Here is a 24,454-nt window from a genome sequence, read left to right on the forward strand (position 1 = left end):
CTAAGCTAAATTACAATTAGTGTAAATACTTTTCACTGGTTGGTTAAAATATATTTGTTTCTTTTTACACAGGCATCTGTCTAGTAGTGTCTTGCACAATTAACAGCGATATCCAGCATATTATCATATCTGTTTCATTTTTTCTCATGTATATTTTTCTGTAACAGAGTGTAATATTATAATACTGTAGTATGGGAAATCCTGTTTATCCTCAGAAAGCACCCGTCATTGTATGTGTCTGATCTAAAAATTTTTTTATAACTGCCATTAAGTACTTCCTATTTAGTAGATGCATTTCTGTTTAATATGTGCCATTTTCCATTACAATATTTTTTTATTATTTACTTATTGCGAATAAAAGACGTAACTCCTTTATATGAAAGGTTATGGTGTTTTTTTATAACCCTTCATATTCTATCATTTGCTCAAAAAGATACTTTTCTTATAAGTGTTATAAAACATTCAGGTTAGTTTTCTTAAATTTTAAATTGTTTGATTTATTTAAGCACATTACTTTGAACACAATTTACCTTTCAGTTTTTAATTTAAGGTAATGATAAAAAATAGTATTTTAAGTAATTAGTTAATTTGCTGTTAGAATTTTGGAATCGATAATGTAGAATGTTTAAAGAGTATATATTATTTTTTAAATTAACTACGGTACACCTTATTTTATGATGAAAGTTAAAAAGATTTTACTAAAAATCTTTAAAGCAAAGCTTTAAAGCAAGTTTCTTTAGAAATCACAATTGAGAGTTCTAAGTGTTATACTGTTGAATATGGTGATGGTATAAGGATTCAGTTTTGAAGGGTTTTTCATGTTACATTCAAAAAGTATGTGCAATTTAAATCATATCGTTTCACTTATAATGTCATTTTTAGGCGTTTTCAATACAAAATATACAATTGCTTTAAATTTTATGTTACATTTTACATTTCTGTTTAATATGTGCCATTTTCCATTACAATATTTTTTTATTATTTACTTATTGCGAATAAAAGACGTAACTCCTTTATATGAAAGGTTATGGTGTTTTTTTATAACCCTTCATATTCTATCATTTGCTCAAAAAGATACTTTTCTTATAAGTGTTATAAAACATTCAGGTTAGTTTTCTTAAATTTTAAATTGTTTGATTTATTTAAGCACATTACTTTGAACACAATTTACCTTTCAGTTTTTAATTTAAGGTAATGATAAAAAATAGTATTTTAAGTAATTAGTTAATTTGCTGTTAGAATTTTGGAATCGATAATGTAGAATGTTTAAAGAGTATATATTATTTTTTAAATTAACTACGGTACACCTTATTTTATGATGAAAGTTAAAAAGATTTTACTAAAAATCTTTAAAGCAAAGCTTTAAAGCAAGTTTCTTTAGAAATCACAATTGAGAGTTCTAAGTGTTATACTGTTGAATATGGTGATGGTATAAGGATTCAGTTTTGAAGGGTTTTTCATGTTACATTCAAAAAGTATGTGCAATTTAAATCATATCGTTTCACTTATAATGTCATTTTTAGGCGTTTTCAATACAAAATATACAATTGCTTTAAATTTTATCCTCTTTAAATAAGTCACAAGTAATATATTTCTTTCAAATTAGTCAAAAAATCCACTAACACTGCATGTGACAGCAAAACGCTCAGTACTTCCAGCAGCAATCTCTGAGAAAGCTTGATTTAGAGCAAATTTTAATATAAAACTTGCTTATGTTTTTGTAACTTTGACCATAAAAAAACCATAAATTAAAGTATGCTGAAGTCAGTTTAAAAGTTGTTCTATACCAATTAATTTGCATTAAAAAAAATTATTGTCTACACTGCCATAAATTACATATTTTCTGTATTATATTATGCATGTAGATTTTTTAATTAATGTTTATAATTTTATGTAGTATTTAGATGTGATTAAATATTAATAAGTACTAATAAAATTAACCTAATAAATGATTACTGTTATTAATTAAAAATTAACATATTATTATCTTGCTGGCCTCAGATTATACATTTGTAACATTCCACAGGCTTGTATAATATAATGTAAACTTCTTAATCTTTTTTTTATTTAAACAAAATTATTTTGTTTTATAAATTTTAGTCATTATCTTAAGTATTAAACTATTTTTCCAGTCACAGTTTCTTGTACTTAAGAAATTTGTTTTCATTCTTTATGTTTAATAGTTTAACAGCTTCATCGGTCAGTTCTTTACGGTCACTTACCGCTGATTGATACAGTAATTTCTTTGAAATTTAATTACACAGCTTTATTAATTTCTTTTAGATCTTTAAATGCATCATATTTTGTGTTGGATCCAGAAGCACCGTGAATATACCGGGTAGTAAGTTTTCAAGATGGAATTCATCGCAGTTGTTGAAGTTTTTTTCTGAGCAGATAAAGAGTTTTCAACAAGCTTAACGTAGTTACACAAGCTGTTTCCAGAACTACTTCGATGATATTATGTTGAGTTTTTTTATAATCTTATAGCCCATTGAAATGTTGTTGGCAGATGATTTTCATTGCTTGTGATGAAAACCAAAGCTACAGGTAGTTGTTGGGTGGTTATCCATTAGAGTTATCTTTTGTAGGATAGGTGAGGTGTATTATCTGTTAATTGGGAGTATTTTAAATGGCAAGTTGTTTTTTGATGTTAAATAGTTTGCTTCAAAAAATGTCTTTTAGTCATCCAGTGCAAGTGTATGTTAACCATGTAATTTGGGAACTTACCGTTATAAAATAAATAATAAACAGTGTATAAATTGTTGATGTTTCAGGTATTAATATCTTGAAAATATTATTCCAGTGAAAAAAAATCTTAATTCAAATCAGATTTTATGATTTATAAATTTAAAAGTTCTGGTTAATGATTCTGCTTAGTTTTCTTCCTTAGGTTTAACTTTTTTATGTTGTTATTTTAATACTTTCAGATATATTGAAAAATCTCATGCTCGCCGGTGAACTGTGCTGCTCTCATAATTACATTCTATGTTTTTTTTTCATAATGTTATATTTTTTTGTTATATGTACATCTTAATGTTATTAGTTTCTTATGAATCATTCTCTGAATAATTAAGTTCCTTTATGTGATACTTTAGACAGCACAATACAGTAATTTTCTGTTATTTTATTCTTATTTGTTACTGATTCCCTTTTGTGATTGTTACTTGCTCGTTTAAAATTAGCATTTGGTTTTAGTTTCTTTTATTTTTTTTTTAATAGGCTTAAGAAAATTTACAGTACTAATGATATTAGCATATCTACATTAGAAATATATCTCTAATAAAAGATCGGATTTAAAAAATCTACTTAAGATTAAAAATCAACTGCCTAAAAAATTTAGGGGTTTGGATATTGTCTTGAAGTTTAAAATGATGTTTTATTTAAATTTTTTCAAAATACTTAAGGTAAATGCTGCCATGGTTTACCTTAATTTATTATAAAACATGCTAAAAATTGTCATATTTAGATTGTGAAATAATAAAAACACCTTTAGTTCTGAAATGTTGTATCATATTTTTAATATAATGAAATTGAGTTTTTTTAAAGTCAGGCAACAGTTTTCCTGTGATAAAGATTATTTATAAATATTCATGTTATTTTTAAGCTAAATAATACCTCTCCTTAGATCTATCATGCTCCTTCCGATCACATATAACTATGCGATTTGTCAGGAGTCTTTGCTGTAGGATTAAAAAAGATATTTAAAAAACTTACAAGCATATACTACTTTTTGTGCAGTACGTTGATGAATATTCTCAAAACAGATTTTTAATTTTATTGAAATTTTTTTACTTTTTAAATTAATCATCATAACATTTTTGGTGTGGTTGTTGTGTGGTGGTGATACATGCCTTAAGTTTTTTAATTTTAATTTAATATATTTTTAAACCATAGTGGTATGATACTATTAGTAGTCGGTTGTATTTTTAATTCAATTATTTTATGAGAGCATTGGATTTCTATATTATTGAAAATTTAACCGTTTAGTTTAATGCAAACTGCATAAATAAAAATCTAACTTGCATTTAAAAATCAAGACCGATCTCCATGGCAGAATAAAATAGTGTTTTCGCCTTTCATCTGGAGGTTCTGGGTTCAAGTCCCAGTCAGGCATGCTGTATTTTCACACACTAAAAAAAATCCATTTCATTATCATTCATCAGCAGCTGCTACAGGGTGCCAACTAGAATAAAACAAAATTTTGAGGAGTTAATTGCTGTTCGGCTTTTTCTTCTTCAAGTCAGTTACATATATTCAACTCTTCTATTCATTGTACCAAACAGATATGAGAATTAATAGTAGCAGGACAAGCTAGTAGATGTTTAATTGCGTCAATAAAAAAATGTATGTTCATTTTATCGCAAAGTGAGGTATGAATGTAATTTATTACACGATGTATTCTGCTTATTTTTTATATACTGTATAGTTCTGAAACTATTTGTTAAAGATATGTTTTATCTATTTTATTATGTTCACTCCTTCAAAAATCATAACAAATTTAAAAGTAATAATGATTTTCCTGATCAGTTACTAGAAATGAAAAGTAGTAATTTATGATGGCTAAATTGTTTAATTAATGAAAAAAAATATATATATTTATTAATATCAATTATTATTAAATAATTACAGAAATTTATTATTAATACTATGTATTTAATGTAATTGTTTATTTTAAAAAAATAATAAATAAATGATTTGCACAATGTTACTTTTTAATATACATTATAATGTTTAATGTGTATATTAGTTAATCTTTTGTATGTTATAGGGTGTTTCATTATACTTTTAAATTGCAGTAATTACATATTATAGTGGTTGTTTAAAAATAATGTAATGGTTACAACTTGTTTTGGATTTGCTGTCATATCTGATTTGTTTTTTTTTTTTAATTTTTATTATTTAAATTTATAAGGATGATTCACTGATTTCAGATTACGTGCTTCTTTTTAAAATATATTTGTAACAGTTGTTTAATTAGCAGTTAACAAAACCACTGCTTGTGCTAACCCACCTGAATTGAAATAGCATTGTAGTATACTTTATAGTTCTTACTTCCTGAGTTATTCTTTGTGTAATAGAAATATCATGTGAGAGTTATAGGATACAGTACCCTTCATAAAATAATTGCTTTCCTTCTCATACTAGAGCTTTTCTTAAAGGTCAGTTAAACTGATTTCTTTTTAAAATTACTCTTACATCAGCTGCTATTTATTATTAGACCCTAATTATTGTTACACCAAATTATTATTTTTACTTGTTATTTTGTTGGTAAGGATTTTTCTTTCTTGTAAGAATTGTTGTTAAAAGCTTTATCAATTTTTCAAAATAAAATCCTCTGGACTTTGCATTTCTATTAGAAAATCTGGATCGTTTTAATTTATTACTATCGTATTTATTTATTTTGTTGATCATGATTTCATTATTTATTTTATAAAAATAAGATAATTATTATTTTCTAATTGTGTTAATTTCAAAATTAATTTTGTGATTAATTTGTGTTAATTTTTTGTGATTCTTTTCAAGTAAGAGAAAAAATACTTAAAACCCAAGTTTTCTGAATAATTTAAATCTCATCTTTGCACTCCTCATAATCCGATAAACTATAATAAGAGAAAATAGGCAAAAATTAAACATCTTGTATAAGGCACTGTGATATTGTTTACATTTACATATTTTAAAGTCCTTTTAATTAATAGTACATCCTGATAAAATATGTTTATTTGAAGTTATATATTCAAATACGATATAAGTAAATGCTAAATAACATGAGTTACGTTTGATGTAAATGCATTATTTTATTATTTTCACAAAAAAGTCAGTAATAAACATGTGTAACTACATCTTCAGGAATTTCACTGGGATAGCTGAGAAAACGCTTTCTTATTTTACTGGTGCTGATGGATTGACCTGATGCATAACACTCCAATTTCAACATAACTGAACAGAAATAGTATAAATACAAATAAATAAATTACTAGCGCTAGTCTCATAGTTAATGTTTTATTTTCATATTAGCATATAAAATAAAAAATTGTGGTTTTTCTTTTGATTAATGATATATGAGTAAATGTTACTTGCTGTTTAAATTAGATTCATAAATGTTTCGACTAGAAATAAAATTAGTTATTGAAATTAGAAAAAGATTTTATGAAGTTCAGTAAACCTTGTTTATGTATGATATCTATCTATTTCATTTATATTTCTCTAAAATATTGCAATGTTCCTCTAATTATAGTTTTTTATATATTGTTTTTACAAAAACTAGAAGTTAATGCATTTATTATGTACTAGTAAAGCCATTTGATTTTTTTTTTCATCTTTTATCATCTCATAGTTAACATGTAGACCTCATTAGCTCTAAAACATTATTTTTTAATGACCTCAAATAATTATGGTAATAGCCTAAAATGTTCAGTCTGGGTACTGTACAATGTAGTATATAATATAGCATAGCATAATAAGAAAAGTGTTAATAAATATTATGTATATAATATAATAAAAATATATTTAAGTTTCTGTTTGCCTGTTTTTAAATTTTATTGTATGTAATTATAATTGGTGTATTAAATTTAATTATATATTTAGTGGAAAAAACAACTCGTGACACCTGACTGTGTATTTTATATCATGTTATAAAAGAATATTAATATTATTTATTTAAACAGGTTGATGAAAAAGTAATAATGTTAATACATGTTAAATAATTAATTTATGACTGTTTAATGTTAAAAATAATCTCTTTTTTTGGAAAAATATGTTTGTTTTATTAACAAAATAAAATTAATTAATTTCATCTAGAATGGTTCTATTTTATACAAAATATAAATTTTTAATATTGTTAAATGTTTCTGTTTAACAAGTAACCTTACCATTTCTAGTAAGGTTACTTTTTGATCAACGGTTACTTTACATTAATATTTAGTTTTATTTTTATAAATAATTTACAGTTTGTTTATAGTTAATATTTTATAAATTGAAAACATTTAATATTGTTTAACTCATCCTTTTTTGTTTATTGTTTTCTATTTTTATTATTTTTTATTTAAGAAAATATTGTACTGATATTCCTTTTTTTTTAAGTAATATTTATATATAAAATGTATAATGATGTTTACATTAATTGTGTAAAATATAAATTTTATTTTTTTCATCCTCAGAAGTGTTTTTTTTTTTATTGTTGACTTTATCTAGCAAAAAAAAAAAAAATAGCCTACTGATTCATAGGTAGGTTTTAAATATTTATTTTTCATCTTTTTAATTTATGTTTTGATGTTTCCGTAACTCCTCTTCTTTATTGATGCCCTTGCTTCTAAGTTTTTATGTTAGTCTTCATTCTTCCTTGAGTGTGTCTTTTGTTTTTTCTTGTTATATATGATTGTATTTTAAGTAAGTTACTACTATTCATTACAAATTTTTTTTTGTTACTGTTATAATTTCTTTTTAATTCCAATTTAAAAATTCAGTAGAAATAATTAAATTTGTCCTTTTTTATAAATTGGTATAAGAATTTCATTACTAACATGAAATTTTGCTTATTTATCTCTGCAATCCAAAACTTCTAACTATAGTTATATTAAGTACCGCATTGTATATTTTTGTTCCAAGTTAAGAAAAATTATTTGTTGTAATTCTCATAGGATTTTTTGTTGTTGAGAATTTATGAATTGCTGGAGCGTGGAAAGAATTGCATATCGTACCAAAAAGTTTATCATAACAACTGCATCACTTTAAATTATTTTTTTTTATAAAATTGTTTTAATCTTGTATTTTATTTTTTAAGTTTTATTGTTTTTAATTAATATATTAATCTTTTATTGCGTAAATTCTAAAGACAATTTGTCAAGAGTTGTCTGGTTTACTTACTTCTTAACATAAGAGTAGTACCAGGTTTGAATTCCATTCAGACCTCACCACTAAATTGTTACTACAGTTGATACTAATTATTGATGTTTTAGAAAAAAATACACTGCTTCATAATACTCATCATACAATGTTGATGAAGAAACAGTCGTCTACAATCAAGTTAACTTTTATAAATGCGTTTATAAGTAAAAGAAAGGTGTTTCCTTTGGGGAGAATTATCAACCATTGACTGTTGTATTATTAAAGTTGGATATCTTCCTACTTCTACAATGTCATGTAATCTAGATCTTTTTTTTTTTATTTTTGAATCATTGAGTTTTATTCATTTTTTTTTTTATTCCTTTATAATTACATTGTGTTTATGTTATATATATATATATAAAGCATTTATTCTATGCTGTTAATTTTTCTCTGTACGTATTTATATATTTCTTTTATTGTCTTATTTGTCAGTTTTCTTCTGTATAAATTCTATCGGTTATTATTCTAATGTTTGTTCTACTTGTATATTTATCAACACTTAAAATGTTTTCTAACTATACTTTTTACTTGAATGTGATTATTTGGGAAGGGTTATTATTAGGAGGCCCTGCTTTAACTGATTAGCAATACAATTATTAGGTTTGTGTAGCTCTTTGACAAAAGAGAAGAGTCTTTCAGAGTTGACCCAAAAGCAGACCTCCAGATACTAAAAATGCACTTGTTTTTCAAGTCCTTACATCCTCAGCATAGGTAATATAGTAGGGTCACTCTTGCACCCACAGGACTCATTGAATGTGACTTCTGGCATTTTACTATATTACAAACACTTCAGTTTTCTGATCTGGCTTCTATCAGAGTTATTGTAAACATTGTAGAATCATTACGTTGTAAGGGATGCTGTTGATGATCTTATGCAGGATCTAACACATTTATTATTTATAATATCACAAAGTTGTTTAATCTGAGGAAAAACATAAAACAAAATATTAATTATTAGAATTAGGAACATTTGAAATGGATGCAAACAGTAAGCTCCTGAGCAAGATTAACTAAAAAATTTTTTTTTGGGTGTGGCATTACTACAGTCGTAATCCATGTTGCTAAAAAAATACATCGGGAAAGTACATATGGGTGCATGCTAGTATTCACTGTCATTCATTCATTCATTTACCTGCACAAGAATAGTTACCTTGTTCATATTTCAAATGTCTAATAAAATTGTTCCATTATAATAGACCAAAACAAAACTGAAAAAGATTTTTAGTATAAAGGTTTACTCTTAGACCCTTAGGACATTTCATCTCTTAAAAATTTCTAGTTTGTAGCTGAGGCTGCCTTTGAATCAATTGAGTCACACTCTCTTATCATCGTAGATTATAGACTTGGAAAACCCTCCTGGTTGATTTGACTCGTGATGCTTGAGGCATCCTCATGCCTATCTCGTTGAGGAAGGTTGATGTCAGGTGTAGTTCCAAAGGGCCCAGTGATGTCTTTTGGATCAATTTTTGTAACTTGATTAAACAATTTGTTAATTTTTAATAACATATTACTGTAAAACAGTTTAAAATAATTATTTTCTTTGAACCGATAAGAATATTCCCTTCAAATTCTGTTTGCAGATTTATAAGGCTGAATTTACATTTGTATATATATATATACAATTTTTTCTAAAATTTCTAATTTTTATTACTATTTTCATGTTCAATATTTAATCTTAGATTATTTCTAAATTATATTCTAAACTAGTTATGTTATGATTATTATTTATTAAATGGTCAGCTACAGTTGAGGAACCTTTTTTTTATTTTTAAAAGATCTAAAATGTTCATTAAATCTATCTTTAAAGGATCTATTAATGTAGTAATGTTTGTGTTATTTAAAAATTCTGGATTATATTTTTTATATATGTATTATCAATCAATGATGTACAATATCCATTTTTTATAGCTATATTTTTATATTATTTATTTTATTCAATTCCTGTTTATCGTTTATGTATTTTATTGTCTGTTTATCATTATTTTTAAAAATATTAATTTTTTGGGGCCAAGGATGATTAGAATTCTTGTTTAATGATTTCATTTGAGGTAGGTTTATTATATACTCCAGTTATTATTTGATTGTTTTTATTTGTTTTAATATTTACTTCAAATAATTTATTTTTCTCTTATGTACCATTTCATATGTAAATTTTAATGTTTTATGATACTAATTTATTTAAAATTACTTCATGTTCATTATTTATAACTGGTTCATATATAACTAAAATATCATCCACATATCTGACCCATAATAAAATTTTATGTATGTGATTTATGCCGTAGACTATTCTATTCTCAAACTCTTGCAGATAAATTTCCCACATTACAGCAGATATTACCCAAGGGAAATCCCATGGGTAAAACATTTTTTTTTGTATAACAGGTTTCATTAAATTCAAAATAATTCTGCTTGCATATATTTCTAATTATTGTTATAATACTATTTATAAATTTTTGATCTTCACCTGTTTTTATTAATTTGTTTTATATTATTGAGATCGTATAATCAATGGGTATATTTGGGTACATTCTTTTTATGTAATTTAAGTTTTTATTTCCTTAAATGATACTGTTAAATCTTTATTGATATTATAATATCTATCAGTATTTTTGTGATTATTTCTAAGATTGTCAGATAGTTTAGGGATTGATGATATTTTATGTGCAGTCCTTATGCTAAGGTTAAGTTAAATTGTACTGTGTCCTATTTACCACTATTCTGTCTTCTTCCATTTTCTTGGATATATGTTTTGTTGTCATTTCACTGAATACAATTTTATTAAGATGTATAAGGGATGTTAACCTCATTTTTGTTTTACTTTTTTCTTTGATGACAAGTTTAAAAAAAAAATGTACTAGTCAAGTAGTACAAAATCAAATGAATTTAAAATGTTGATGTAATGTAGGGGTATATACCTCAATGTGTAGAGAATTAATATACTATTCATGAAATTAATTTTTCATTGTAATTTTTAAAACATTTTATTTAATGAATGAATGTCATGTTTTAATTTTATTAAAGAAGGATTTTCAGATTATGAATTATATTTGGAGTTTATTTCAACATCTTAATTCATTAGGTCAGTAATAAATTTGTACTTTAAAATAATTTATGTTTGTTAATGTTTGTGTTTGTAATATTTTTTTGTTGTATTGTAAATTGCTGTTAATTGTGTGATCATGAAAATAGGTATTTTCATGATAAAATTTATTTTTATTTTCACAAATATCTAAAAAAAAAGTACATTCTTTTTTAGATATTGATGTATAGGTGTATGTGTTTTGTGAAGAATTGGTGAAAATGATTTTTTTTTAATGTTTACTTGTACATGTGTTTTTATGTTTTTCACTTCCTATTAGATTCCCTAGTCTTCCAACTGAGGAATAACAAAAACAACTGTTGTGTACTAGGGTACATAATGGTTGTGATGATACAGCTGGATTTTGATTGTTAGCTGCTTCCTGGTTTATCTCAAATGCTTGTTTCCTGGTGTTTTTACTATATTTTTTAAATACACCGCACCAGGTGTGACTTATTGGGAAGTTTTTTTTTTTTTGACTTCTAGTCTTAGAATGCATTAAACATCTTTTTTTTTAATTTGAGAATGTTTTGATAGAATGCAGGAAATCAATTTCTCTCTCTCTCTCTCTCTCTCTCTCTCTCTCTCTCTCTCTCTCTCTCAGTATATATATATATATATACTGTGTGATTCAGGAGGAAAGGGAAATAATTTTGGAACTGATTCTAGAGCCTGGAAAAAAGTTCATACAAATATATATCCAAAAAAACATTGTTATCGAGTTATGGCTAGTAAAAAATTTCACCTAGATTATTTCAGTTCCCCTGATGAAATAAAATTATACTGAAATTCTTAAGGTGTTATAGTTTAGGGGTAAACTTTATATATTTTTGCACATAACAAGACAAAACCTATTTACGTGTTAAAAAATAATCAAAATATAAAAATGTATATGCATTATATTAAAATATAGTATCTATTATTAATAAATGTATTAATTTTTTTATACTTAAATTGCTTATTTTATTTTATTAATTTTTATGTAATATAATTCTAGGGCTAATTTTTACATTTTTTAACATTTATTATATAATTTATCGGGATATAAAATTTATTATTCTATCCAAACAAAATGTGTTATTGTAACACATTTGTAATATTAAGTAATAAAATAAGTATATAAAGTCTATATATGTTAAACCTATTTTAACTAATATTTAATTAATGTTTCAATCAAACGAAAAATGTTGACTTCCAATGTGTAAATAATATTGAACTTACTACTTACTGTTTGTTGGTAAGTGTGATAATTATTACAAAATAAAGAATAATAATAATAAATAAACTTAATATTGTAAAATAATTGATTGCTTTTTGAAAACTATTATTTTTTATATTTACAAAATGTCAAATCCTATTATACCATATTTATTGTGAATTCATAAAAACACAAACTCATGGTCAAATGATAACTCAGGGTGTAATATACATTTAAGTAAGGAAATTAGTCACATAATTGTATCGTTCAGGTAACATGACAGCACCCCAAGCGGACAGTTCCCCCACTTACTGAACATATAAAAGACCTATTTTAGTAAGAAAATAAAGTCTGTGCTGCCTCTGTTTCATCTTTTTCTCTATATAAATATTGATACTCATTATATGATTGTAATTCACTAAGTAAAAACCATTTAGTTTTAATAAATTAACTTAAGGAAGCATTTTAACCATCTATTGTTTAAAAAAATAGTACATTTATTCATCATATACAAAAAGCATTCCTACACAAAAGAATTTATAACTATTCATGAGCATTAAACTTCTGTTATATTATTCATTTTTTACAGATTTATTTAACAAATTGTTGACAATCAGTCTCTTTATTACCTGTAAAATGTTTTCCATCCAGGAAATCTTCACCTTTCTTAAAAAAAAGTAAGAGTTGTTTGAAGCATTTCCTGAACTGTATGGTAGGTGAATAAAAATGTTCCATCTAAAACTGCCCGACAAAACTGGAATTGCAGTAGCAGGGCCAGCATTGTTGTGAAGAAGAATAATGCTGCAATGATGCTTTCCATAATATTGATTTTTGATGGTTAGTTACAGTTTTTTTATAGACTCATTTGACAATAAACTGGCATTTATTGTCAAACTTTTGTTATGAATTCCACTAAAACACCCTTATGATCACATAAATAATTGGCATAATTTTTAGAAATTGTTTTTAGAAAACTTGGGATAATGCCACTTGGGCTTGCTTACTGAGGTAACATGCCAACATTCACGTCTTGTCTACCAGTAACAATTAATCAAGAAAATTCTCTACGTCTGTGTAACATCGCTGCAAAAATGCTATTTCTGATTTTTTGTCAGTTTCTGCCATGGAACCTGTTGTGCATTAATCTTGTTGTAGCCTAGATGCTCTGTTGTATTTTTCTGAGCAGCAAGGAATGTTTTGTGGAAAATCTGCAACTTGTTAAGACATTTTGATGTTTCAAGCTTTCTGTGACAAATGATTTCTTCTGTACATCCAAAAAAAGATGTAGGAATTGTATTTGGGGTTAACAGTACCATAATCTTTTTTAAAGAAAATCAGTTGCTAAATCTTAAATAATAATACTAATGCATTAGATACCAGTGTAATTTAATGTGCCATTTATTTTTTTCCTGTTAAATAATATGTATAAGGCATTTTCGTCTGAATAAATATTTCTTTTAATTTAAATAATTGCAATTAAAACACATTCATACAAATGAAATTTTTGCTAGTTTTGGAGAGATTTATAAACATTATGTTATTGCTCTGACAACATTATAATTTTATCTAATTACCACTGAATATTTTTTCAAGGGATTATATTTTATTAAGATTAATAAATATTTAAAATATCATTATTCTTATTTTGCAAACATTTATTAATTTTCCATAAGATTTTCATTACTGGAAAACTTTTCTGTTTTGTAGTGTTATGTTGAATTGGCTGAAAATAAGGCAAGTAGGCTTCATTGCAAGATATGATATTATTTTTATTATCTGCTTTTTAGTTTTATTTAAAATTATTTTATTAATTAGTTTTTAATGTTTTAAAACAGATTAGTATTTGGTAATTTTTACACAGTGACAAAGGAACCGTAAAATATATAGATATTATTCTGTTAATGTTTATTTAAGTGTAATGTTTATTTAAGTGTAATGTTTATATTTATAAGTTACATGTTCTAATGAATCATTTTGTTGTTTTTTTTCTTGGATTTAATGTTATGAGCAGAAGAAGATAATGATACTTATTTGTTTGACGGTTCTTGGTTTGATTCTCGCATCAACTGCTGCTAGTTATGTTGGTTTCTAGACAAGTAAGTGTATTACATTAATAAGAGTATTGGTTGTATAAAAAAGTTATGCAACTTTTTTGTTGCTTGTTGCTCATATCATTATATAATATATATATTGGATGGAGCAGAAACAATTAAATGATTTAAAACTTGAAAATGAGCATTTTAATTTCTAATGAAATATTAACTAGTTAGTATACTATTGTAAAGAACAAGGATAAGCATTTAGATTACAGCTTATGTTTTGTGTTTTGAAGATAATATCATGCAAGTGACCACCATTAGTGGTAGGGCACATCGTCCATGACTTTCCTCAACTAATTCCCTGAATTGCATGAATCGCTCTCAAATGAAATATTTCAGTTCCTTTATAGCGTGGTTTGTGTAAATCTTCTCTTTCAAATGGGCTCATTTAAAAAAAAATCACATGCTGATAAATCACACGAGTGGGGAGGCCTTACAACGTCTCTGAAATGAGATGTTTCCATGTTGGGGAAACTTGATGACTGCCATGGAATTAGTAGCTCCATCCTGTTGGAACTACACCAGATATTTGTCAACATGATGCTGACAAATTCATTATAGAGAAACATTCCCAACAGCACCGCATATTGATCTGATGTGACCATAACAGACTGATCATTAGGATTCTCAGAAAAGTACAGCCCACTCCAAATGCACTAACACCATCCCACACTGTAACTTTTCCACCATGCGTTGGCTTCATTATGGAACATGTGTGGGTTCTCTGTGACCTGCTTGTTAAAATCTGTTTAGATGAAAATGTGCTTCATCGGGCATTAGCAAGTAATCCAGCAATCGTGACGTTTCTTTGATTAGTAGCAGCACTTTCCTGCAGAAGTCGCTGATTATTTAAATTATGCAGATGGAGTTATTGCCCTACTTTCATTTTATAGGAATGGAACATTAAATCTTCATGTAAGATGAATCAAATAGTTTTACTGTTTGAATCATCTTCAAACAGTAAAACTGGCAACAGAACCATTTAAACTGTGAATCAAACAGTTTAAATGGCAACAAGCAGAATGCTGAGGACTACACTGAAATGCTACTGTCACTTTTTATGCATTTTCCGGGGTTTGCACATTGTATGGGCGACCAGGTGACTTCTTGTTGACATGAATGCATTAAACCTGAATTATTTGACCCAATTCAATATTGTTTGGTGTGTAGGAACCTTTCCAATCCTTCTAATGTAAAAATGTTGTCAAAAAACTCATTGCATTACAGTAGCAGAACCGTGTGTTTGCAGAATGCTTCTACTGCAAAAGGGCAATGCTCTTCCAACCAGCACTGTATAATGACAGAAGGTTTAAACTACTTTACTCAGCTATATGTATTTCTCCCCACCTCCTACAAAGATGTTGGTCTGGCGCAACTTTTACATCATCTAATTGTTTCTCTCCACCCAGTATGTATTAAACTTTATTAAAATAAAAACCACCTAGTATAGAATATTAAGATAAACATACCTTACCTTAACCGACCTTATAAGATAAGACCTTATCTTAATTTTACTATGAAAGTACCTTTGCAGGATCCTGCATCCTCAGTCATGGTTGAGTTACTGCATAATAAAAATTAAAAGTAAAAATACTAAACTAATGAAAATTGCGTATTAATTTATTATGTGAGTGCTGCTATCTGTTGCAGATTTAAACCCCTTAAACTGTCTAATGGTTTATCAAATTAAAATTTTGTTTGTATTTATATATGTAATATTTTTCTAATATATTTAATTTTATGTTATCTTTATTAATTTCTAATATCTCTAAATCCCTGTTAATATCAGAAATAAAATTTTATTGTTTATTAGATGTTCTGCCATATTAGATAAACCTAATTTATTGCTTTTGTAATTTTATAATGTTTAAATATTTATATATATATATTATACTAATATACATAATATGCTAATATATACATATATATACTATACTAATATATATATATATATATATATATATATATATATATATATATATATATATTAGTATAGGTCTAGAATTAATTTTTCATATGTCTATTTCTTTTTAAGAAATGATAAAATTCATACCTTCAATATTAAAAGCCTTGGACAGATTAAAGTAGACAACATCTACATGAGCACCATAATCCAAAACCTCAGAAGTTTCAGTATGAAAACTCATAAGGTTGGTAAGTGTTCATTACCCTCACAAGAAGCTTCGTGTTGCTCAGCAATGTGTTGTTAACATGGCTGAAAATTCTTTATAATTAATATGATCAAAATCTTTAGCAAAGCAATTAAAAATTGAAGTTGACACGTAATTGTTAACAGAACTTCAAGTACCATAATTATAGATATAATTTAGGTATATAGATTATATATAGGTAATTTAAATATATCTATATTCAAGCCTTCTTTTATTTATTTGAAAAGCATAAATTTTCTTTTTATCGGATTAGCAATACATAAGAACCTAACTGAATACAAAGATATCCTGTCAGGTCCACCAGAACAGTGGGCCCTTGCTGCTTGATCGGTAACCCCAGTAATTTGAACTTCCAGTTTGAGAAAAGGACAGTCAAAGATGATCACGTAAATTATTTTTTTTATTTTGTGTTTACAGATAAAAACATTTTGTAAAATCTTTAGGAATATTGGTACCAGTTTTCAGTACTCTACTCATTATTAAAAAAAAATGTCAACTAATTTTTCCATATTAGGCTTCCTACTTCACATTATTTGCTTTTATTGCCATGTTTCCTTCATTCTGCACTTTTTGAATCTGACCATATCTTGTACCATAACGCAGTTTTTCCAATTTTATCAACATCATTTGGTTATCTCCACACTAGATGGTTGTTGTTTTGTATCTGTACGTTTCATATAATTCTCATCATTTGTATTAAATACTACTGACAACATAGTCCCTGTCAGATTTCACTTTTGATGCCCATCCCTATTTTCATCCTTTTATACCCGTTCTGTAAGTCCTTATCAATCTTCTATCAATTTGTTCTGTTCCAAAATCATCAGTAACATATTCCATTCTGTTCTGTTAATTGCTTAATCTGGTTAGGAAATTTTTTCCTGTTCATCTCTCATTCTCATTCTGCCATCACCCTCAATTCCCATTAGCATCTCTAGTCATCCCAGCTTTGTTACTAAGAGAAAGTTTATATCTGATTTTATCTGTGTTTGTTCTCTTAAGTAGTACTAGGTTTGTCTCAATCTTTTTTAATAAATATACTGTCAAATTTAGAATTAGTTTGTAAGAAGCAACACTGGGTGCATTTGTAGAGATGTATTTAAAATTCAGATATTTTAACAAAATTACATAAATAATTTTTAATAAATAACTACTGAATCAACAACAAACATTAAAAATTTGATATTCAAAACAAGTTTATAATAAAATTAGTCATTTCAAATAGTTTTATTCTGACAAATATTTTTATTTCACTTATTAATTTACAGCTAATCTGTATATATAAATGAAATTAACCAATATTTTTTTTTTTAATGCAATGTCCATTATATAATTTTTTTATATTAATATCTGTATAAGATGAAAATATTTAATTGGTAATTTTTATTGTAATTTTGTCCTGTAATGTATAATACAATGGTTTTAATGTTTTCATTACCCATTTGTATTACTATTGTTATCATTATTTAGGAAAATTATATCAATGTGTAATTAATTACTAGAAGTAGCAAGTAAAAAATAATAATTTATAAAGGACTGTGTTAGTATTGATTGCTCTTGATTTTTCTTTTTTTTTATTAATGTTATTATCATATATGTTTTAAATAAAATTATTTTTTTTTTTATTAATACAAACATATTATTTTACTACTGCAGTGTTGCATACTGCAGTATTGTTTTCATTTTTTTTTTTTTTGAGGTTTTTAGGGGCATCGACTACTTTGGTCATTAGCCCCATCCCACTTCAAAAAATAAAAATAAAAAAAGGTTTAATAATTCACATTCTCATGAATCGAAAAATGTTCAAAATTTTACATTCTTCTATAATTTCAAATCCAAAAATTACCGCCTAGGCTGTCCTTTCGGCCATCCTTTCTTGTGTTTTTCCATTCTGCAAACGGCCTCAACTTCCGATGACAGTGTGGTCTGAGGCCTTGGATATGGCATCGTCTTCTCTTTCTGATGCCAGTGACGTTCGCTGGCTTACATCAGGTGATGAAAGCTTCATTGGTGCTGTTAGCATCGTTGCTATAGAATCTAAACTAGCAAGCGATGCACTTTCGGCGACTGATGAGCTGGATTCAATCTCTAATGCAGTGCTGGGTCCAGCTTAAGTAGATGCTCTTGCTGAAGTTGTTCTTTGAGCTTTTGGAGGCTCATTGTTGTAGTTTGTACATCATCTGTGTCTGGTGCTTTTTCAATAATGACTTGCACCTCCATTTTGGTAGACACAGATTTTCTTGTCACAATTTCCTTAGGCTTGTGACTAGACGACGGAGTAATCTTTTCCAGACGAGTCAAGATTTTTATTTATTACTTCAAGTGATGGTGTTATGATGGCAGGTTTTACTAGTTTTGTATGCTGCGCTGGTACGTTTCTTTTATCAACGATGTCAGCCCGGGATTGAGCCTTCTCATGTTTAGATGGTTCTGTGTGATGAGTCAACTCTATCTTTGCATCAATGATTTTTTCTATCATTGTTGCAAGACTTGGTGCCATTGTATTAAGCAACTGCTCCACATTAATTTTTGATGAAGGAGGTGCAGCAGCTGCTTCAGCATAAGTGGTCGATTGACGAGGTGTTCGTTGACTAACAATTTTCTTCGCTTCAGGATAACTGACCTTCTGAAGTGTTTTAACTTTCTGAATGGCCGTTTCAGATTTATAAACTTGGCAATTCCTGGATCGGCAGTTATGGTGCCCTTTACAATTAATACAGATTGGAGGGTCTTTACATGGTTCACCCTCATGTATCTTGATTCCACATATGCAGATTTCCTGTGCTTCACATCTAGCTGCAGTGTGCCCAAAACGTTGACACTTGAAACATCGCATAGGCTGCGAAATAAACGCACGTACATCAAGCCGATGTATGCCAGCACGCACCTTTTCAGGAAGGGTAGGCCTGTTAAATGTCAATACATGGGTGGCCGAAGGAAGAACTTTACCATTTCTTGTCATTGTTAGTCTGCGACACTGAATCACTCCTTGACTCGACATTTCCTGTACTATTTCCTCTTCTGTACAGTTTAGAAGATCACGGCAAACAACAACTCCTCTGGATGTATTAAGGGTGCTATGCGGTTGCACTGATACCGCAAATTCACCGACCTTCTTCAATGCCTGGACTTTTTGGCCTCGACTGTCGATAGTTTCAACGTGCAATCCGTTAAAAGTCTTCCGGATTTCCTTAACAGGACCACTAGTACAATTAGTTATTTCTCTTGCGATTAAGAATGGACTTACCTTTTGAAAGTTTCCATTCTCCTTGGTAATAATTAAAAATCTTGGCTTAGGTGCAGTATAGCCAAATAAGCTTTTCCGTAAGTCTTTACTGATTCTATCATCATCTTTCTTGATTTTGTCACACTCTTTACTCTTTTTCCTCTTCGCTTGTGGCGAATTGGAAGTTTCTAAACAAGGGTGTACGTGCACCCTCTGCCACGTTTGTTTGTTCAAGTATATTCATGAAAGATTATCCCTTCTGTAGAAGGCTAGCCGCTGGGGTACACCCCCCACTCCAGGGCTACTAATCTTGGAGGTCTGATCCGGTACTCCGGTGGAACCGGCATATGTCCTGGCAGAGAGCGGATGCGCAGTCTCTGCACTGACTCCAGGCTCCTACTCACCGAAGCTTTCAGAGCTCCCATGCACCGACATACATGGGCACCATTGCTACATGCTTGCCATTGCAGGGGGCATGTGGACAACGGAGGGTCTCTGTTACACCTGCAATAACATTGACCCTGGCCGCCACATCGCTAGCTCTAAAAATGGTATGTATCCATTTCCAAATCATTTGTTTGTCCAATCCTGCAGGTGGCTGTAAAATCCGGTCCGTCTGGTGACCTGAAGTTGAAACCAGGTCAAAAGTAAAAAGCATAACCGAGAAATTTACTCGGAACCCTGTTAGCCAGCTATGTGTATTGTACATAAGTACAGCTGTTGCCGCCCTGGACGTGGAACGTAGATATTGTGTTCCAGACGTGGGTATTATATACCTCAGGGCCATTCTTTTCATTCTTCTTTTATTTCATTATTGTTGTGTAAAGATTTTTAGATTTTTAATGGCCAAAATATTTCTTTAAAAAAAAAATAATTTTTTATCACAAGTATTTATTATTATTATTTATGATCTTTTAATATTTATATTATATCGATTGTTTCTTAAGAGTGGCGGGAGGGTCATGCTTATTTGTGCAGATCATATTTTATAATTTTTTTTAATCATTTTAATATTATTTTGGCATAATATTATTTGGAATAAATGCACTATTATTATGTATTTATTCATAATTAATGCACCTAACAGTTCAGTTTATGAATTTTGCAAATGGTCCCATTAAGGTGCGGGAAAAAATCATCTTATAAAAATTATAATAATTAATTCTAATAAAGTTTCTTTGTGTTTTATTTACAGTGTCTGAATGCAACTTCATGATGATTAAATCGAGAGCTCATTGGTGCACTGCCGACTTAAATGAGTGCAGTTTTCTAGCTACATTAATTAAGTACATCGAACTCATTAACACCATATTCATTATTATCTGATTCATTGTCATTAATTATTTGGGATCATTATCATTAACATTACAACAATAATTGTTATAGTTTTTATCATTTTGTTATTGTAAAGTCATATATTTTCTTTAACTTTTAATAGTTAGTTATTTATTTATTTTTATTCATAAGATAAAACAATTTATTATTTTACATAATAATTAATTATAGTATTAGTTCATAGTAGTATATATTTGTTATATTGAAAATCGTTACAGCAATCATAACATGAAATTAGCATAAAAAGTAATTACCAAGATGTGTAAATTAAACAGATTTTCTTGATTACATTTATGATTTAATCACCATCATTATCATGATCATAAGTATCATTATAATTAAATGATTTTCATAAAAATAATGTAATTAAATAAAAAACAAAACTCTAGTCTCTGTTTTAGGCGCAACGTTATGCTGCTTTGAATTGTGTTTATATTTTAGTAGAAAAATATTTATATAATATTAATTATATATATATATATATTTATTTATTTATATTTATATTTTACTATATATAATAAATTTATATGTAATAAAAATAATAATGATAATTCAACAATAATATTATTATAATTTAGTTTTCTTACTGCATCTGCAGTTAAAATTTAATATAGTAAATTAACTATTTATTTAGGTGAAATATATAATGAAGCCCAATAAATTAATTAAAAATAATTAAGAATGGTATTTTTTATTATTTCTTTTATTTAAAAAAAATATTTTATTTTCTTTGTAGCGTATATTCTGAATCTAATGATCTATATTTTAATTTTTCTGTTTCTTTCTCTTAACTTTATTTCTAATTAAAAAAGTGTTTTTTTATTAATGACAATTTTGTTGACATTATTTATTTAATTGCCAATTTCATGTTTGTTAAAAATGTGTAATTTCAAAAAAATAATTTATATAAATATTTACTATATTTGTATGTATTTATATAGACACCATCATTAAATTCAGAATAGTTAAAATAATTTATTGTTTCTTTGGAAAATAAAATAACTAAAAACATATTTTTTGTATTTAAAATTAATTTAACTTGTTTTATACTGATATAACAAAAAAATGAAATGCCAATTGTGTATGATTTTCTGTTTTTTATAACTTTTGAGTTAATTTTATTTTTCATGTCTTACCCCCAAATACTGAGGATAAATAAGACAATAACATATTATTTGCTAACCAAATGAAAAGAGACAATTTTGCAATAGAGTTTTTTTTTTTTTTTAATTTTCACAAAAGCTAAATATGTTACTTCAAGAAATATAAAATTTATTGTAAAATAAATATATCTATATCAAATTTAAATTAAAGACTTTTTTTGTTATAATTTAACATATTGTTAAATATTTTTCTTTATTTAATTACAGGTATGAATGTATGGGTATGTATGTTTGTAATTAGATTAACAGAGGGAGTTGTAGTAACTTTCTATATAAATAAATAAATATTTAGATTTTTCAGTATATTTGATATATTGTATTTATATTACATATTTGGTGTTTTCATATTTACAATTATTTTAATTCATAATTGTTGTTGTTATTATTTATTATTATTAAAAGTACTCAAGTTATTTAATGTGTTTTAGTTTTGAAAAATGAGTAAAAGATTTCTTATTGCAAATGACTACTAAACCATGAATTTAAATTTTATTTTTAATATTATGATTCTTTTTTTAATAAATAGAAGTAAAAATACCAAAGAGTTATTTTTTAGATATGATTAAATTAAAACATATGTATTAAGTTATTTATTATTATTACTATAAATAAAAATAATTATTGTGAATTATTAAGCCTTGACAATTTTTTTTATATATGATAATCTTTTATGTTATTGTGTGTCTTTTGAATCTGTGTTACTTTAATGTATTTTATTATACTTTTTAATTATCATTTAAGTCAGGAGTTTTGCATTTGTAATTTAATAAGATAAGTAAGTATTTGTATGTAGTAGTTAGAAGCACATTATTATTGAATGGATTTTTTTGTCGCGTGTGTGTGAATCTAATTTATTTTTTATTTACAGTGTAATATTAATCGTATTTACGTAATATAATTTATTATATAATCCTTTAATATAATTACATAATATGGCATGATATGATACATAATTTATACATTAGATTGAAATGTATGATTTAAAAAAGTACAATTATAAAAGTTTCTTAAATTTATACTTATGAAAAAATATTAAAACTATATATTATTTATTGTTTTAAAAATAATACAACAAAAGATAGAGTGTACTGCTTTCATTTTCAATCTATTTATATAATGATAATAATTTTAATTATGATTATTACTTAATGCCGTATTTTAAGAAATTTTTACTTTTTTATTACATTATTTATAATTTTTTAGGGTTGTTTTGGTGTTTATTGCTTTAAAAGGTGGAATGGTCTTTTAGTATAGTGGTGTATAAATGTGTAACATAACCGAGTTACAGTGTGCATGATTTCTATTAGAATTCATTACTAGTCTTTTATTCATAAATATCATTTTAATAAAATCGACCTAATTTTTTGTATTATTATTATATTATTAATGAATTAGTAAATTGAATTGATTAATCATCTATTTTTGTGAAAAAAATCTTTTTCCTTTGAAGAGTTATATCTTATGAACCACAAAATGGAAAAAAAATAATCTTATCTATTTCAACATTCAATGACTATTTTATGACATTATGTATTTTATTGAGATTATACATATATATTGTGTTTAAATATGTTTAAGAACAGAGTTATCTGTTGATAGTTCATTAAGCGGCTAACATCTTTTCTAAGATGGCTTTGATGACTTATAGCTTTTATGGGAATACTTAATTCCTTCACAACCATTTTTCATCTGATAGCTTACTGAAATTATAAAACTGTTTATATGCTGTAATGTTAAAACGGTTATTTAACAGTAAAAAAATAATCTCCCTTGTACTGAAATAGCAATTTAAAAAAAAAAATGGTTGCCACATTAAAACTTATTATCAGAAAAAGTTTTACATATCTACTTTATAAATATTTTACTTATCTCTTAAAAAGATTATAAACATTGAAATTTGAGAGACAGGAGAAATAGGATTCTTTGTTATTCTTAATTCACCATAATATCTATATGTTTTCTTCAAACGAATTGAAACTCTTAACAATAACATAGAGTAGATTAAGATTATAATGTTACAAAACTTTCCTTTTTTAATTTAGCAGTTTATAAAATATTTCTCTTCAAAAACAAGCCTTTTTTCATGAAATTATTAAATTTAAATTCATTATTACAGAGAGTGAAATATAATAAATACAACAAAGTTAGGTTTCAGTATTTAAATTTTGCTATCTGCTTCTATTACCGTGTGATTTTTTATGTTATTAGTATCTCAGATCATTAAAAACAAAAAAATCAGCAGCAGAAAGTTAATTTTAATATAAAATAACACTGATTATAAATCTGTTGCGATACT

General features: G+C 26.6%; 1 protein-coding gene across 1 annotated transcript in view; it reads left to right on the plus strand.

Annotated features, from left to right (window-relative positions):
* Syx1A (Syntaxin 1A) overlaps window positions 1-20,986 on the plus strand; it is a 403,921-nt gene extending 382,935 nt beyond the window's left edge. Inside the window, exons 9-10 of the mRNA XM_075365002.1 lie at window positions 14,176-14,260; window positions 20,856-20,986. Of these exons, the coding sequence (XP_075221117.1) occupies window positions 14,176-14,256 (81 nt within the window). The 3' untranslated portion in view covers window positions 14,257-14,260; window positions 20,856-20,986. The remainder of the gene's footprint in view (window positions 1-14,175; window positions 14,261-20,855) is intronic.
* The last annotated feature ends 3,468 nt before the right edge of the window (window positions 20,987-24,454 follow it).

The sequence above is a fragment of the Lycorma delicatula genome, chromosome 4 (assembly GCF_047948215.1).
Source record: "Lycorma delicatula isolate Av1 chromosome 4, ASM4794821v1, whole genome shotgun sequence".
NCBI lineage: Eukaryota > Metazoa > Arthropoda > Insecta > Hemiptera > Fulgoridae > Lycorma > Lycorma delicatula.